Source organism: Zophobas morio, unplaced genomic scaffold (assembly GCF_036711695.1).
Source record: "Zophobas morio isolate AGI-343-1 ecotype UQ-CSIRO unplaced genomic scaffold, CSIRO_AGI_Zmor_V1 ptg000004l, whole genome shotgun sequence".
Lineage (NCBI taxonomy): Eukaryota > Metazoa > Arthropoda > Insecta > Coleoptera > Tenebrionidae > Zophobas > Zophobas morio.
The window spans coordinates 14701283-14718893 of NW_026972109.1; the positions used below are offsets into that span (position 1 = coordinate 14701283).

Sequence of the window (17611 nt, forward strand, 5' to 3'; positions counted from 1 at the left end):
TCAGCTTTTTATTTTCAACAAATCATCCTCAAATTTACCAATTTTAAATAAAACTAACTTCAATAACAAATCGCACCTTCTGAGTGTCTTTAAATGTTTTCCAATATAACGAACGCACTCCTCTGCATCTCCACGTGTTTCTTCGACTCGCTCTTCCTTCGATCCTTCTTCAAGCAAAGCATGAACAACTTCCACGATCATCAGAATTCGTTTTTCGTCAATAAGCGTGATCCTGTTTCCTTTGACTCGTCCTTTCAAAAAAATTTCAGTTTCGTATTCACTTTTCACAAAAGTGTGTCGACAAATCGCAAGCATCAAGTTTATATCGTTGTCAGTGACAGAAAGTGGGCGATTTATGTGTCTTATGGCGCATTTTGTCACATCCTCCATCATTTTCATGCGGTTTAAAGCCACATTGTAACTATTAAGATAAAGAAATTTATCTGATTTGGGTTCTACTTTACTCTTGCTTTGTCCACCCGCAAGTCTTGAAAATTTATATCTGATCAATCTAGGCACGTACTTCATTTGTTCTAGTACGTAGTGTTTGATGTTGTATGTGTCTGTCGTTGTTGAAAATTCTAGCTGGGCTTCTGTATACGACATGACGATGATCATGATGTAAACGAAAGTGACAATTTTTACAACGATACTGTAGGCAGTAAAATAGAAAACAGCGTTTTTGTAATCTACGAACCTTGATAGTTGTAATTCGCCAGCTTTGAAAGACATGATGATTAATAACCTCACAGTTTGGACAATAGTATCGAGTTTTTCAAATTCATTCCCGAATAAAATGACAATCACTATAGAAAATGCTACTAGTAAAACAGTGAAACTGAAGGTAACACTACCAAGTGGTACCGCAGATATTGAAAGCGTGCGTTCTAACACTCTGAACATAGTTCCAAATCTGAGAAATTTCCAAAGCCGGATTGTAGCCACACACACCAAAACGGCAGCAAAAACTGTCAAGAAATCTTCCAAGTAGAAAAGATAAAAGTAGTTTAAGAATTCGTTACGTCTGATACTTTCCAGTTTGTTGAGGTAAATTTTAATCAAGTGCATTCTAAAACTGAACAAAAAAATGCAAGCCATACTCATAAGAACGATTAAAAAATCTATCATAAACCAAACGTCTTTGTAAAAGGTGCGAACTCTCTTGATGACTCCTACTGACTGTTTAAAAAAAAATAGTACCACCCATAGAATGAAAAGCGCAAAGAAAGTATACGAAATTGTTTCTACTTCATTGTGAACTAACAACATTCGTGCAGCATAAACCTAAAACTGTGTCAGTCTTTTAATCAAGTCAAACTTTCTACTTACCTCAACTCGCTTAAAAGTGTAACCAGTGACACTTTGTTCGAACAACAAAGTAATTGCGTTGAAAACATTGTAATTAGCGTTATAGGTCAAAAATTCAATGAACATGCTCCTACTTTTTCGATCAATCCAAAATTTTGCCACAATCCGTTCAAGATTGGCATAGGAGTTGTAGAGGGTACGACCTAAGTAGGAAACGTAGCCGCCTCCAGAGTATGTGGTGAACTTTCCTAGCAAAAATTACGTAACACTAAAAAGCAACCAAAGTTTTCGTAGTACTTACCTGTAGTTCCCAGTGACCCAGTTTTTGCTGAGGATGCATACACCCATATATGTCTCAACCTGTCAAACTGCAAATAAGCAATATTTGTTTGTACCGCGTAACCAAATATTCCAGTAGCCGCTTTAAATAACGAAAATTCCGGTGAGCAACTATTTTGTATGAATCTCATAGGTTTTGCGATTACACACGCATTCACTTTGGATCTATGTTGTCTAAAACGTGCCACTCCGATGTATTTGTTAGTCACGTCTACCATCATTCCTGATTCTGAAACGACAAAATTTCCGTACCATTTCCTAGGTTGCAGCGACGAAATTAAAGTACTGTTGAAGTACTCATAAATACTGAAAGAGTGAAAACGATTGTAAGTAGGTACTACTATAGATGATAATTGTACCGTTCGATCGTTTCAACATCATGAAAATTCAAACTTCTAGTATGTACTCCTTCCATCATCTCTTTCATTTCTGTTTTTCCACGTACTATTAGATTGTCCTTATTAGCTAGGATTACCACGTATAAAATGACGATGTAGATGGTAAACATAACCAAATCTTCTAACTCTGAGATAACATCGCGCCGATGTTTAACTATATCCCGTTTTTTCTAAGATTTAAGACGTTTGTTTTAATTACGATTTTAAACTAAAATACTGACTTTGATGATGGCGGTTTGCATTGGTCTATATAAATGTTGGAAGTACGGTCGTAACAAAGGATCGCCGAATCTTTTGTACAAAGTGTACCTTTGGGTTTCCGTGGATCTCCAAATTTCGTGAAACTTCAGTCTAATATTGTTTTTCTACAAAAAAATGATAATAAATCGCAACACTTCAATGGTACCACACCAATTCCATTTTGCACAACATATTTTGTACAAAAGCAAACATATTTTCGTAGATTAAAACTGTAAAAAGTAGACCAATACCACACGTGGTTAACCAGACAAGACTTTTATTATAAGGAACCCAAAAGCCACAAATAGTCAAAAACGATGCCGACGCAATTATAAAAGTTGTCACTAGAATCCTGTAGTAAATCTCATAAATTTTATCATAAAGTTACTCGTGTTAGTACTTACAAGCACACTGCGGTCATTTTAAATGACACTGTTTCGTCTGGTTTTCGTCCAGAAAATTCAATTTTTGACAACCTGGAATATCAAACTTTGGTTGCGTATTATCAATAGTGATAAATGGTACCGAAAACACCACACAAGCATGAGGTGTAAAAGAAACACCAGAAATGAGCTGACGAAGGCTGTTAGAACAGTAAACACGTCTATACCGTATCTGTAGTAATCAAAACCGTCTCTGAACTGGAACGACGGTACTCCTTGAAGAATCAAAACGAGTGCGAATATCATCAAAATAGTTGATAATAAAACAGTGAGTCGCTTCACGTAGGTAAAGTTTTCTTCACTCCGCCACAAACACCAAGTGTGGTACTGACCACCAAATTTAATTTTGTAGGGTGAGTCGGTTTTGGTTGGTTCAAGTTCTACGTAAGAATCTCCTTTAATAACAGCCAGACGTCGTTTGACATTAAAGTACCATTTCGTGTATTGTTGCATATCGTAAACTGTAATGTCTCTGCAAAACCTATAATAGTGATAATGATAACACGTGTTACTAAAGAGATTCGACAACTACCAATCCGGGCTTGGTCCAATACAGTCGAACCACATTTCCAATTTTAATAAATCACCTAGGTGGTGTTTCGTCGTCAGAAAAAACATATCTTGGCCAAATTTTTGCAGCAGACGCAATTTTGGATCTGGGTAGTTTAAAACATGAGCCTGAAATAAATATTAACTAAATCGCAGTTAAAAATAATGAACGGACATCGCTAGATCTCTTGTTTCCCACAAGGCGAACTGTTACGTTAGATGTAGTACCGGAATAGCGTCCAGTGCCGGTTCTTACAGACAATAAGTACCCAAAGCGGTGTTTACGAGTATTGTCGCTTAAGAAGTAGATTTCAACCTACAAAACAAAAGCTCCAACTATGCTTGTTAGAAGGTGGTACTTACTTTGTTTCGAATTAGTATCAAGAGAAGTAGTATGCAATAGAGTGCAAAAATTGCCGCAACAGTTATAAAAATTATGTATGTTGATTGTAGCTCTAGTTCCAATTCGGTGAGAACAACCTCTTGTTGATCTGATTTAACATTCTCGACGTATCCAGCAATAATAGAAAAATTTGTACAAAAACAATGAATGGTATCTTCTTCGCTTGCTATTGCTAGCTAAGTAACGTTACTAGAATCAGATAAGTTAACTTTACTTACGTTGCACGTAGGACTCCAAACGCTAGTCGATTCTACCCAATGAACACAACAAGCGCCCGAAAAACCAAGCTTGAATGTTATAGACTGGAGAGAGTTTTTTGCCACGTACTCCTTATTTGCCAAAATTCCAATATAGCACCAGATATCAAAATCGTCATCATTCTTTAAGTTCAAAAAGGAATTTTCGTTCCAGAAGACTGTGGTACTATTTTGAAAATCTTCTGCCGTCGGGAATTTAAAGTTGGTGATCACCACCTATTGACACACTAATTAAACTTCTATCAGTAATAATCAACGCAAACTTTACATCTAGCGCATCAGTTTCATCTAGTTGTAACAAGTGGATTTGCAAAAGCCACTTTTTTGGTAGCGCAATTCTTTTGACTTTGATCAATCGGCTTAGATCTTCACCAAACAATTGTTCGTATTCTTCCGGAATAAGAAATGTTTCTTCATTGAATATCACTTTATCTTTGACATCGTCCTTAATTTTAAATATAAGTTGTGCCGGTTCGTTGAAATTGCTAATTCGTTGCTTACACGTCGAATGCCAAAACTCAATACTCGCGATATCTGTTGCCACTTTCGTTTTGGCGCGGTTCCACCACAAGATATCGTTACTCCAAGTCGACATCAAAATATCAAAAGTGTGATCGTCACCAGCAAAGTCAGGCGATGGAATCAAAGTCACTCCTTGTGAACGAACTTTACTTTCAGCTAAAACTTCTCCTTCGTCTTTAGCTACAACAGTGGCGCTCTTTTTGCCGAAAACTTCTATAAACTTTTCGCCGACCGCTGTCGTCAACGCTAGAACTTTTGCCGACATACTTGTAGCGTTGATGATGTTGAAGGTCGCTTCTTTTAACTGAGGAACGATGATCACGAAATGTACAAACAAGAACAAACAACAACTCACATTTTCCAAATTTTCGTAGTAGTTTTCGTTAAAGTCGACGTAGTTGTCGTAGTTTTCTGTAACGACGGTGTCTGAAAGGAGAGGTTCTTCGGTGCTGATATTGCGCTCAATTGGCGCGATGGCGTCAAAATTCGGGTTAGTGTTGGTTTCGAGACATTGGGTCAACGTATTCGACACTTTTTCTGCCTTGTCTCCATAGTTGAGCGGAAATTTTTCCTTTCTGAGAAGATCTATTTGCTTAGATGCCATTTTTTTGCAAACTGTTGTGCTAAACTTGGCAAGGAGGGGGTCAGACTTTGGGTTTTCCTCATGGGTCATCAGTTTCGTTATAGCTTCAGTAATTTGGGCCACTTCGCCGACGGAATTAACGGGTGCCTGGGGTTACCATTTGTGAAAAAACGTACTGACAATTGTAAACTTACATTGAGAATGTCAGTAGCAGCTTGATACTTTAGGTTGTCAATAAAATCTTTCATTTCTTGATCGTCGGCTTTTGTGATTATCAACTGGTCTATCAAAGCGTGGAATTTACGAAGGCCTGCTTTTTTCAGTTGTGTGTCAGGATTTGATAGCAATGCAGGGATCGAAAAGGTTTCGTCTTCTCCGTTGTACAGTTTGTCGAAAGCATTAGCAGACACTGTACTCTTTGCGACATTTGCATTTATAGTTATTTCAATTGGAGGTCCACCTTGGTACGAGATCCTCATCAAAAAAACGTGATTATTTGAAGGTGGTAGTTGAAATTGGACACCAAAAACTCCGGGAAAATATTCTTCTAAAATAAGTTCTTCCTTGGACAAATCTATAAATGATTATAGCGGAAATTCAAAACGCTTGACTATTATAAGAACAAAGACAAATCTTACCATTTTTGTCCTTAACCACAAATTCATACAAAGTGCGGTAAGCACTACTTTGCGAACAGTTTACCTTAAACAGTGTCAACATACTTTGCCCACCACTGGGTATTAACTTACAAGAATCAACCTGTGGTGGATACTCAAACTCCAAAGTAAATATAGCTTCACCTTCACGAGGCGCCGAATCTGTCAATTTCATGCTCACACCGTAAGTCCCAGACACTAACACATTTTTAAAAATAAAAAATTTCGTCCCTTTGCGACCAAACTGTGTATTTTTGTTATAGTCGAAATTAAAACCTTGGTCGTCTTTTCGTTCAATAGTCCACTCATAATGCACATCTCTAATACCACGACAATTAGACATGCACTTAGCTCTCAAAAAAGTGGGATACTGATAATTCGAAGTGTCTGAAACCGGGGGACAATTTTTTTCACAAGTGATTTCAATTTGGGCCGCGTTGTCTATCACGTCAATGGTTTGAGTGAAAGTATCATTGCTGTCAAAAGTTGTCAAGATTGTCAACGTGACTGTGAACGTGTCACCCGTTTCGACGAAACTGGCAGGAATCCGTAATTTGCTTTTGGTGGAAAGAACGTCAGAGGTGCAGAAAGTCGGGGGTTGTTTTTTCTGAGAACAATTCCAGGAGTACTGGAAATTCTCATTTGTTCTTATTTTCTCGTTCGGATCGAAGGATTCTTCTCCGTTGAGTTTAATGTCGGTGTTGCTAGCGACGATTCTGCGATTTCCTCCAGAAATGACAACAACGGGTGGTAGACCAAAGTAGAAGAATTGACACTTGGTTTTGTTAAGGGGGCGTAACCTATCTTCCTACAATGGTTTAAGTGATATTTTTGACTCTTGTTGGAACTTACAGGCCTTTTGAGGGTTGCGGAAGGATAGATTATGTAATGTCCGGGAGTGATGCCGTATTTGGGTATTGTAATTATTGATCCCTCGTCCTCCAACCATTTGGAAATGTCGATAAGTTTCTCGACTTCTTGTCCATCTTTAACTGCGCCGAGGATTAGTCGAATACTTTTATTTAAAGATTTTGGGTACTCACTCACTATTTTTACCATTCTGTACTTCCATGTGTAGTTTTTGATTGGATTAATTGGTAAACGCTCCTCGGTCCAGTTCTCCCATTTAGGGAACATTGACAAAGGCTCTTTCACTGTTAATTTTTGGCTTTTGATATAGTCAATATCACTGTCACTAAAATGATATCATAATTACAAGTGTTAGGTGTACATAAATTTACCAGTTTGGTAGGTTTGGGTAACCATTCAGTCTATATTGAGGATCGTCCCGTTCTACTCCTATATTCAACAATATTTGAACAATGTATAAATACTTTAAAGCGTACTTACTAGTCAATTTTTGGTTGCCTTGAAAATTACTTATAACGCCCATTATGGGCAGTATTAAAAACAACATTACTATTTTTGCAATCAGTTAGTTTGAAAGGATATTCTTGACAGTAAAACAAAGCCATCTCTTCTCTGTCAAAAGTTGTCTGTCAAGTACCACCAGCATGTTTACGAACGCATTTTGTATTTTTCTTGTGTTAATACCAAGTGGTTCAAATTTTGCACAACCAAAAACTCTACCACAACGTAAGTCTCCAAAACATGCATCTCAATAATAATCTTATCAAAACTTAGGGATACATCGAAAGACTTACTCAAAGGAAGGTCAAGCATCCCTTACTAACTGGTAAAAAAGTGAAACTTTCGAAATTTTCTCTAGTTAACGAAAAATTTTAGCGCAAACGAAATAAAAGTAGCTGAACAGTACCCAATACCTTTGAACTTTGAACTCGTAGTACTCCCATTTTGGACAAACAACGACGAATTTAAGGAAGACCCAGATGTGTTGCAGAAATATAACTGGGCATACAGAATGGTCAAAGAAATAGGTGAGACACTTCCACTATCATCTTTCGATCTATTGTTCTATGTTGTAGAGTCGAATGGGAAAAAAATTGAACAATCCATCAACATTGAAAAGTTTGAAGACAAGAAAAGGGGGTCTTTGACGTTTCCAGCCTACAGTCTAACTCCAGGTCTTTATATGATTTATCCAAACGTTTCACGCAAAAGTCTAAAAGATAATCTAGAACCGTTCCTAATTAAAGTATGCTATTTGCGCTATACAGGTGTGGCTCCTATTGCTGTCATAACAGGTGGTACCTACAGACTAGTACCCAGTAATACTGAGATCGGTTTAAGCGGATCTGAATCCATTGATTTGAACCAACGTTCTAAAGATAGTACTACATTAAAGTACCAATGGACTTGTTCGCAAAAACGCACGCCACCAACCTTCTGTAAAACAAGTCCTATATCTACACAAGAAAGTTTCACTATACCCTCGAAATTCATTACAGCTGGTGATAAATTCGAGGTGGTACTTAACGTAAGAACTGTGTTTAACAATTCTGCTGAAACACGTCAAGACATTGAAATAATCTCAGATGGAGTACTTCTAGAAATGAGGTGTAAGAAAAATTGTCCCCCTGTGTCCGAATGGTCAAATATTAACAGTGTGACTTTCGTGTCAGTTGTTTGTTTGAAAAATTGTGATCATGTTAAAGAAGACAGCTTTATTTGGTCTATTAGTACTAAACCGGAACAGGCCTCATTTAAATTTCATTACATAGAAGACACAGAATTTGGAAATCGAGGACAAAAGTTTATTATTAACAAAGATGTATTAAAACCGATGGAGTATTCAGTGAAAGTAAGTTTACAGGACGGAAAAAACCGAAAAGGAGAGGCCGTGATGACGTTAACTTTTCAATCACCGCCGGAAGTTACTGCCTGTAGAACAGTACCTGCATCTGGTGACAGTCTTCAAACGTACTTTCTTATAGAATGTAACCAAAAACCCAGCCCGATACTACATTTTTATGAGTTATACTGTACACAAAAGGGCGGTAAGTATTATTTTCTAGTTTGATATTCAATATAACCTACAATTCCAACGCAGAAGACTTTTCGGAAAGCCAAGTCTTAATGGACGGTTTTTATCCAGCAGTTTATAAAAGACTATTTTTACTACCATCTTCAGACGGTCACACCTTTGTAGTTAAAATCTCGATAGAGAACGGTCCATTCACGTTGGTCCCCATTCAGCCAAACGTGAAATTTTTAAAAAAATCGTTCAAAGAGATCAAGAAACTTTATTTGAATCAAATTCCAAACTTGATTGATAATACCCGTCCCCAGAAACGTGAAGATGCAATCCAAACTTTTCAAACTTTAATAGATGAGTTGCGTTTTATGAAAAACGACGAAGAAATATTTCAAGGATTTGTGGAAGATTTTAAGTTTCAAGTTGTTGAAGATTTGCTGAAACTACCGTTGGTAACAAGTAGAGAAGTTATGAAAATGGGGGATGCTGTTGAAAAACTGATGGCCTACAAGGACCAAAACAAGTCTGAACCCTTGCTATTTAAATATAGTTCTGCATTGTGTAAAAAATTGGGTCAAAAGTATGTAGATGTGCTTCAAAAAGAACGGTTTCCTTTCAGTCATGAAGATATAAATAGCAAACTTGCTAGGTGTCAAAAAATAGATTGTTATATTGTAACCTATTAACAAAACTCGTAGGTCTGTGTTGAAATGTATGGAAGCTAACACTAATCCGAAATTTGAAATTCTGGAACCTTTTCCTTTTAACATTACAACAGTGGTACCGTCTGTAACCGAGTCAGTACTCGTTGAAAATTATCCTGATTATCAGGAGTTTAGTGATGAGTACTATAAAAACATAGAGAGCGTAAGTACTTACTTTAATTATTGAGCATTCAAGTAATAGTCGGTTAGTTACAAGAGGCTACAAATAATGTTTTGGAAGGTGCTTCAGCAGCTGCCAAGGTTATCTCACTGAGTACTGCCGTTGGTCAAAAACCGGTTCGCACTAAAGAAAAAAGTACCGAAATACTGGTAGCTAAAGACAGAGGTGATAATTTAGCTACAACGAAACTACAAACAAATGGAGTTGATTTAATACCTCCTCAAGATCTATCTGAAACGACACACCCTGTCGAAATTTTTGTAAACATCAAAAAACACTCTATCGCCTTTATAAAACTACTTTCAGATGTTAACGTGGACCAAAAATCTGTTTTGGTGGACCCCTAACAGTACTAAACCGTCGACAAACATAGTCAATGTGGAATTTTGGCTCCCCAAAGAGCGTCTCAGCAAATTTAACAAATCAGCAGAAATTTTTCTAAATGTTACTCGACGAAACGATGGCAAAGCCGTCACAGATGAAATTCATGTTCCAGAAGGCTACTCTGAAATATTTCATCAAAAATTAAGTCGCCATATTTACGTCCGTAGAGTAAATCTTCCTTCCAGGTCCACTCTTTTAGTGAAATTTTCTAACCTATCAACCACCGCTTTAAACGTAAAAAAAATATTTCGCCATTTGGGTTAACCAAAACGTGTTCTTGCAGGTTGTTGTTACACTTTTTAAGTTTCCAACAATCGAAGATTTTGCTCCACCGGAAACCATTGATGAAACAAAACAAAATCTTGTGTCAGCAACGAATTTTCACAGTTATGATGTTTGGGGCTATGTTGGTATTTTACCCAAAAGAGAAATCGTCAAAACAGAGTCTACAAATTCTATCAAATTTGAAGCTATTTTCTTTGCTTCATTCTGTATGCGTTGGAAACCATACAAGAACGAATGGCAACTTGCTTGTGAAGTATATTTGGATGTTTCAATTAAAGTTTCAATACTATGAAATGTAAATTTAGCCCGGAGGACAAACTAATCTGACCTTGATTCACTGTCTTTGCTCAGAATTTTCTACCATCGCTGGGTATAACCAAAACATCAAATCCATTCACCAAGAAGTAAATCAAGAAGAAATGGTTATTCTTCTGCGTGCAACTCCAATTGTCTTCATAGTGCTTGGCGTAATAGTAGCCCTATATTGTTTTTTGTTACCTCTCACTTTATGCAAAAAGGAGAAAGTAAGTACTACATTTTAGTACCAACAAAACAACATCAAAGATAACATTTTTAGAAAGCTATGTTATATTTTTTAGCCGACAACCTAGCCAAACATAGATATGCTTATCTAGTCTTGATAGTAACGGATAAAATTGGTACCACTTCCCACGTTACCATAAAAATTAATGGAACCAAAAATTCAACTCCTGTCAGTACTAAATAGTACCTCTTCATCTCTATAGTACTGATTTGTAGGCACACGTCCTGAATTATCCCGATCCCAAAAAGCGACTACTCCAAAAAAAATGTAAAGACGTTTTTGTTATCACGAGTAACAATCATTTAGGAAACATCCAAAACATCGAACTGTGGGTTGACTGTTTTGGTACAAAACCATCATGGTACGAAAATAATATCGTCAATAAATTGTTGTCTCAAACGTCTTTAGGTCTTGTAACAAGATCGAAATTTATGATTTACAGTGGAAACAAGCTTGGTATTTTGGAATTAATCGGTTACTTTCGACGCAAAGTGGCAATATTTACCTCACTCTGTATCCTACAAAGCGTGAACCAAAAAATCCAGTCAAGACAGTACTTAAAAAAGTCTCAATTTGGAATAATCTACACACTTGGTGTTTTTGGGCTCACGAGATGAACTTTTCCTACGTGAAGCGGCTTACGGTCGTACTGTCCACGATTTTGATGACATTTGCAATGGTTCTTATAATCGAAGGAGTACCGGAGATGGAATTAAGGGACATTTTCGATTTGAATGGTTTTACATTTGGTCGGTATGATGTTTTTGCGGGAGTGTTAGGTTCATTGGTGGCTTTTATTACTCATATCTTGTTGGCCTGGAGTTTCCGGTAGGTACTGATAATAAACGATTGGGTCGGTACTACTATTTTTACTTAATTTAGGGTATCGACGCTTCAGTTTTCAAATGTTTCTAATGATAGTGAACTCCCCTACAGCGTAACCAAAGGATGTTGGTAAGTTGTCAAACAATCTTGACACACTATACACTCAATTTTAGGCGACTATTAACCATTTTAATAATCGCATCAACATGTTTTCTGATCGTGGCAGGATTTTGGTTACCATACAATCGTAGCTGGGTATGGCTAACAGCTTGTGGTATAGGTATAATTTTTGACATCTTCGTGTACGAAAATATAGTCATCATGATTTTCAGTTTTTTCCAAGAACATGAAAAGGTACTCAATCATTTCACTTTTTCGGTTAAAAATTATTCGTTTTCAGATTGAACATTTCGGGAAACATCTTGACACAGTCTTAGGAATCATCGAGAAACAAAGAAGATTTCTACTTCAACACTTTGGAAATACGTTGTTACGACCCCAGGTGGAACACCTGCACAAACCTTTAGAAAATGCCCAGTTTAAGGTAAGGTTGAACATTTCAACTAGATATTTAATTGATTTGCAGGAACGCAAAATGAAAGACAACCTCCGAAAGAACTTTTCAGAAGAAATCGTAGACTTGGTGATGTTCACCGTCTACATTTTGCTTCTGTATATTGTAATTCTTGTAAATAAAGATAGTTCTGCAGTCTTCAGCAAAAAAGAATTGGAAAATATGTTTAATGGAAAACACACGAGGACTTTGGATTTTACTTCAGTTAAATCCACTGATGGGTAAAATAATCTTTAGTAGTACTCGGGGTACCATTTTCAATTTTGTAGAATGTATCGATACATTAATGAGACGTTAATACCAGTACTACAACCTCAGTACTGGTACGAAGGAGTCCCCATTTCAGAACCTGGAGTAATGGTCGATTTTGCCAACAAATATTTAGGGATTGTACGATTTCGGCAACAACGAGTAAAAAGCAACGCTTGTACCATTAATCAATTGATGAAGTTCTTGAACGTGACAAAGTGTTGGCCCGAACTCACTATTTCGAACACGGAGACAAAACATTTTGGCTACAAATGGGGAAACTTTTCGAGTATTTTAATGCTAGATAGATTACGCTCAATTTGGAACTACCTTGGAGAAACTGAGACCAAAACACTAACTTCGTTTGGTGAGCAAAATTAGTTTCGTTTCATAGAAATTTAATTATCGTTTAGGTGAATTCGGCTTGTATTCCGGGGGAGGTTATTTATCATATTTGGGACGAAATATACGTAACTCTTTAGTCAACTTTCGCCAGCTCGTGCGAAGAATATGGGTCGATGAAAGAACCAGAAGTTTCTTTATAGAGTTTTTGACCTACAATACCAACAACAATGTGTTCAACGCAGTTAGATTGCTATTCGAGAAAAGTGCCACTGGCTATGTATCTAATACTATTCTGGTAAAAATTTATCATGTTTTGCTGAGTGGTAACTTCTGCTTCTAGATCTACCCCGCTCGGATGATCTTTATCGAAAATGAAATCGAACAAATGGCTATGGTTTTCTTCGCTTTGTTTGTCTTGTGGGTTATAATTCTCTTCTTCAAACGTTCGGTCGGAGTGATCAAAAATATCACCAGTTTCTACAAAAATTTCTGGTTAATGGTAGATATCATAATTATAATCACGAGTTTGATCTGTATTATAGTATACTTCGTTCGGTTGAAATTGGTACGTTCCTACCTCGACACTTTAGAAAACGTCAAACACAACCAGTTCATCCATTATTTTGCGCTGTTCTACATTGAAGAATTCCTATCACTTGCTGCAGCTTTCTTAGTTCTAATTTCTACAGCACGTCTTTGGAAATTCCTCAGATTCGGTCTCTTCTTCAGAATCATGGAAACCACTCTTTCCAGGGGTGCTTTTCCTCTACTATCTCTAACCTTCGCCTTTTTCGTAATCCTGATGGCGTTTGGTTTGAGCGGTGTTCTAATTTTCGGAGACGAATTTCCAGAATTATCTTCATTGATCAAAATTGTAGCAACTCTCATCACTCTATCGTTAAAACCAGACCAGTTTGAAATAACCAAATACACGGAATTCACAATTGCTTACTGCTATTTTTCTTCGTACCTTCTTTTAATGCAAGTAATTATTTTTGTCTACATAATAATAATAATAATGTCGTACATAAAAGCCCGTTTTGACTTTTCCGGAGAAACTCCAACCTACAATTTTTCTAACTTCTTCAAAGAAAAAACCCACTATATTCTTAAACTTTTTCGTCGCAAACGCGACCATTTGAGCGGAGGTGAAGACAGGAAAAAAGTAAATCCCAAAAGTAACGAATTTCACTATGCTAACTGTCTGTACACTGAGAGAAGTACTATGCGAATTATGGCAAGTATAACAAAAGGTGTCATCAAACACATGGAAAAAGAAGATCGTAATGAGGATTTGAGTGCGGACGATATTCAACTAATGTTGGAAGTGTGTCGAGGCATCATTTACGGAGTCCATGAAGACGATAAAATTGAAATTTTCTTTAAAGGGCATTTTGTGGGGGAGAGGATCCAAGTGATTGATGAAAACCGTATTATGAGAGTGGCGTATGTTGTCGAATTGTTGCTGCAAGACAAGAAACAGGTTTTAAAACCGAAGGAGACGATTAAAAACAATCAAGACACACTGAAAAGGTGCGATTTCATGCTGAAGCACATTTATGGTAAAGTAAGGAATCTTAGTTTAGAAGAAATAGGCAAAAGTTAAATGTAATTAGTGATGTTATTGTGAATATTATCTTTGACAACAATGTTTACGTTGTTTTTTTTTTAATAACGATTATTGTGAGATTTCAGTCTTGAGTGTCATGTCCATACAAAGCCGTACGATAGTTTCAAGCCGATACCCACCCTCTCTTCGCCAGTGTGACGTCACAACTGTAAGCAGATATTTCGCACATACTTTATTTTCTTGAAGGATGTTATTTGCCAAATCAGTCTTATCTTAGCAAGTACCAGCCCCGCCCACCCACCCACGCTATTCTCATTCTAAGGACTAACTTTATTTCTGTTCAGTGTGGGATCCACTTTCATTCAGACCAGATAAAATGAGTCACTGAAATGGAGGCTGGGTGGGTGGGCGGGGTTAATTATATGTTCTTCTGTAGAATAGGAGTGGGGTTCTTATAAAAGAAAAAAAGGCCTAACAGTAATTTTTTTGTTATACCAGTTACTTTAAGATTTATTTCTTATTTTGCAAGAAAAAATGAGAAAACGGGTGGGTGGGCGCGGCTAAGTTTAACTTTTTCTTGCAAAATCCTCTATAAGCAAGGAATAGTCCCGCCCATTATTAATTATTGATGATATTATAAATTATTTGAAACAAAAATTAAAACATTTATCACCTCACTAAAGATGGGTATATGTGAAACCAAACGTCAATTACAAAGGTGGCAAAACTGAAGGATTTTGTTGTAATCAAGGCGATCATGATGACGTTCTTCCAGCCTCAACTATTCAGACCTGATTCGGTCTCTTCTGTCACATAGTAAAGATGTTACAGGGCTTTTCCCAGTTTCTAATCAAAAATTTGACTTCCTAGATACATTAACAAAAAATATACTTCAGGTGCTAACAGACAAGTACGAAGTGGTATACAGTGACAATCTTACTATAAATCAAAAATGTTTGAAACTTTTGGGGACGGCAAATTTCAAACAAGTTTCATCAATCCGTATAAAAACCACCCAATTTTTAATTTATTTGGACCTGTTCGTTTATTTAAAATTCTGCGCAATATTGGTTAAACCAAAAAGACTAAATCAAACTTTTATCATACCAAAAATTCCTGAAGAATTTTTGCGATATTAACTGTACATTTTTAAAGCATCTCTATCAACAAAATTGTGTTGTAAAATTGGTTCCATTGTTAAGTCGAAAAGTTTTATTTCCAACTTCTGTATTCAAAATTTAGTTTTTAAATCATGAGTGGTTAATAAATCAGTGAATTAAATGTCGTCGTGGATTCGAAAGGGAAAAGGGGTTTTTATCCTGATCTTGTGTTATGTTTTATGTTTTCTATGACTCCAATTTTAGAATGCTTAAACTCGGACGTACTTCTCAAAGCGACGTATGTACCGAATGATATTTTGTGTTTTGATAAAGTGTTGCATCATTTAACATCATGTAAATTATTTGCTTGAATCGTTAACAAAGTGTGGCAAATATTAATATTAGGGTTAACCTCATGTAATTTTGTTAGCTTTGCAATTTTTCACCTCATGCTATTTTTTTCTATCTCACAATTTTAGCCTCAGCAATTTTCTTTCGTATATAATTTAAATTGAACGTAAATTTTCATGCTCTGCAGTTCCTAACCCCACGTAATTTTTTTGTCTGGACAAGTTTTACTTCACACCAGATCTTTATTGTTTTCATAAATCTTTACTAGTTATTTCTACCACCTAAAAATTTTGTTGATAAATGCTTCCATCATAAATGTCCAGTCTTAACCTCCGATAAGAATTCTTTGCTGTTTCAAATTCCACGAGAGGGTATGACGAATTTAAATGTCGTTTATTGCTCCTTTTGAAACTTTAACACTTATTCGGTTGTAGTTTAACATCAGAGTCATAGAAATTGAACATTTAAATGGGATTGAGGTAAATAACACAGAAACACATGGTGGAAGCGGAGTGCACGGTTCCTTGTCGAGCTAACGGTCGCGCCATCTGCATCAGTCGGGATAACGTGACGCTCGCACGTTTCTTTGTTAGTTAAAGGGGTGCTGGGTGGCATGTGCTTGCCGGTAGAGTAGAATCAGCATCGTGGTGGAAGAACAGCCACAACCAGGAGCCCCAAACTCCGCTCGTGCTACAACGCCCCCTATGGGTAATTCTGTTATGCTCTAGATTAAAATTGATATAGTTCGATCGCCACACTCTTATAGCGACCCGGGTGCTCCCCTCACTTTGGAGTCATAAGCATTCACGAGGAGGCGCTCTGGTGCTGCATAGTTTTTATTAAAATTTTGTTGTCTTGTTGACTGCCATAATTTTAAATTTTCCACCACACCTCCGTAATAACTTATGTATTTGCATCCAGTTGCTTTACTTCAGATTTTCTTTCACACAAGTGAGCATACACTGCGTGCGAGTAGAGAGCGCAAGAAATATTAGACAAATTTTTTTGGAGGGGGCTAAAAATCGCACCCCTTTCTAGGAGGAAAAGAATCTGCGAGCGAGGGCGACTCGTGACTTGCCTTCAGGCTGCCCAAGGGGGGCCGAATCGAATTCACTTCTCAGCTTTCAAAAGCCCCCTATGGTTTATTCACCCACATATAATACATCCCAAATGAAACACATAAAAATATGACAGAAAGAGACAACCGCGACTTGACAGACATACACATATGGGAAACCGAACAAGTGGAAAAACGCTACGTATATGGTTTTGAATCAATGCAAATATCTGAATATCACAAATTTCATAGAAACTAAGGAAATTCGGAATTAAAGTAACTGGATGCAAATACACATGTTATTACAGGCGTGTAGCGGCAAATTTAAAATTATGGCACAACAAAAATACCCATAAGGGCGTTCTAGCACAATTGGAGTTTGGGGCTCCCAACCGTGGCTGTTCTCTCCCGCGACGGTGATTCTACCGTCCTAACCAGGCCGTTACAGTCGAAAACTAGTGGTTGGATGTCACGGCTATGAATGAGCTGACAGCGTCACGTCGTCTAGACCGTTCCCCTGCATTCTGTACAAAGTCTACATCCCTTGTGCAGATGGCGCAACAAATCCCGCTAGCCCCACTAGGAACCGCGCCCTCCGCTTCTGTTACGTGTTTCGGTGTTATTTAACCTCAATTTCATTTTAAATGTTCAATTTCTAAGTGTTAAAGTTTCGAAAGAGCAATGAATAACAATTAAACTCGCCATACAATCTTTGGAAATTTTAAACAACAAATAATTCTTATGTGAAATTAAAATTGGACATCAGATAATTTATACGATGGAAACATTCATCAACAAAATACTATTTACAAAACAAAAACTAGTAAAGATTTATTAAAACAAAAGAT

General features: G+C 36.9%; 3 protein-coding genes across 3 annotated transcripts; 1 reads left to right on the forward strand and 2 right to left on the reverse strand.

Annotated features, from left to right (window-relative positions):
- LOC135136116 (polycystin-2-like) lies at window positions 1-3317 on the reverse strand. Its single transcript, XM_064065250.1, has 9 exons — window positions 3261-3317; window positions 2811-3200; window positions 2690-2761; window positions 2457-2637; window positions 2267-2410; window positions 2007-2215; window positions 1610-1953; window positions 1330-1556; window positions 1-1284 (listed from the first exon to the last, which is right to left on the reverse strand). The coding sequence occupies exons 2-9, from the start codon at window positions 3179-3181 to the stop codon at window positions 1-3; spliced, it is 2832 nt and encodes a 943-aa protein (XP_063921320.1). The 5' UTR covers window positions 3182-3200; window positions 3261-3317.
- Window positions 3318-3344: 27 nt separating this feature from the next.
- LOC135142505 (uncharacterized) lies at window positions 3345-7127 on the reverse strand. Its single transcript, XM_064074224.1, has 10 exons — window positions 7049-7127; window positions 6940-6997; window positions 6742-6893; window positions 6551-6690; window positions 5681-6506; window positions 5237-5616; window positions 4815-5189; window positions 4206-4763; window positions 3641-4153; window positions 3345-3593 (listed from the first exon to the last, which is right to left on the reverse strand). The coding sequence occupies exons 1-9, from the start codon at window positions 7113-7115 to the stop codon at window positions 3857-3859; spliced, it is 2853 nt and encodes a 950-aa protein (XP_063930294.1). The 5' UTR covers window positions 7116-7127; the 3' UTR covers window positions 3345-3593; window positions 3641-3856.
- An 85-nt stretch (window positions 7128-7212) lies between these two features.
- On the forward strand, window positions 7213-17390 carry LOC135136126 (uncharacterized). Its single transcript, XM_064065261.1, has 24 exons — window positions 7213-7294; window positions 7343-7394; window positions 7445-7596; window positions 7645-8616; window positions 8670-9243; window positions 9293-9461; window positions 9509-9739; window positions 9786-10097; window positions 10147-10401; window positions 10454-10672; window positions 10726-10860; window positions 10908-11053; window positions 11101-11520; window positions 11575-11646; window positions 11691-11871; window positions 11918-12061; window positions 12104-12312; window positions 12361-12707; window positions 12754-12980; window positions 13026-14252; window positions 16199-16294; window positions 16336-16414; window positions 16901-16965; window positions 17223-17390. The coding sequence occupies exons 1-24, from the start codon at window positions 7213-7215 to the stop codon at window positions 17388-17390; spliced, it is 6534 nt and encodes a 2177-aa protein (XP_063921331.1).
- Window positions 17391-17611: the final 221 nt, after the last annotated feature.

Excerpts from the sequence above, each read along its gene's own strand:
- LOC135142505 (XM_064074224.1), bottom strand. The coding sequence starts at position 7,115 with ATGTTGTTTTTAATACTGCCCATAATGGGCGTTATAAGTAATTTTCAA. Across the intron at positions 6,894-6,939 it reads TACCCAAACCTACCAAACTG|TGACAGTGATATTGACTATA; the intron begins GTAAATTTATGT and ends ATATCATTTTAG. Across the intron at positions 4,154-4,205 it reads ATGAAACTGATGCGCTAGAT|GTGGTGATCACCAACTTTAA; the intron begins GTAAAGTTTGCG and ends GTGTGTCAATAG.
- LOC135136126 (XM_064065261.1), top strand. The coding sequence starts at position 7,213 with ATGTTTACGAACGCATTTTGTATTTTTCTTGTGTTAATACCAAGTGGT. Across the intron at positions 10,673-10,725 it reads CTTTATGCAAAAAGGAGAAA|AAAGCTATGTTATATTTTTT; the intron begins GTAAGTACTACA and ends TAACATTTTTAG. Across the intron at positions 16,415-16,900 it reads TGCTACAACGCCCCCTATGG|AAAGAGACAACCGCGACTTG; the intron begins GTAATTCTGTTA and ends AAAATATGACAG.
- LOC135136116 (XM_064065250.1), bottom strand. The coding sequence starts at position 3,181 with ATGCAACAATACACGAAATGGTACTTTAATGTCAAACGACGTCTGGCT. Across the intron at positions 2,638-2,689 it reads AAAATGACCGCAGTGTGCTT|GATTCTAGTGACAACTTTTA; the intron begins GTAAGTACTAAC and ends GATTTACTACAG. Across the intron at positions 1,285-1,329 it reads ACACTTTTAAGCGAGTTGAG|GTTTATGCTGCACGAATGTT; the intron begins GTAAGTAGAAAG and ends ACACAGTTTTAG.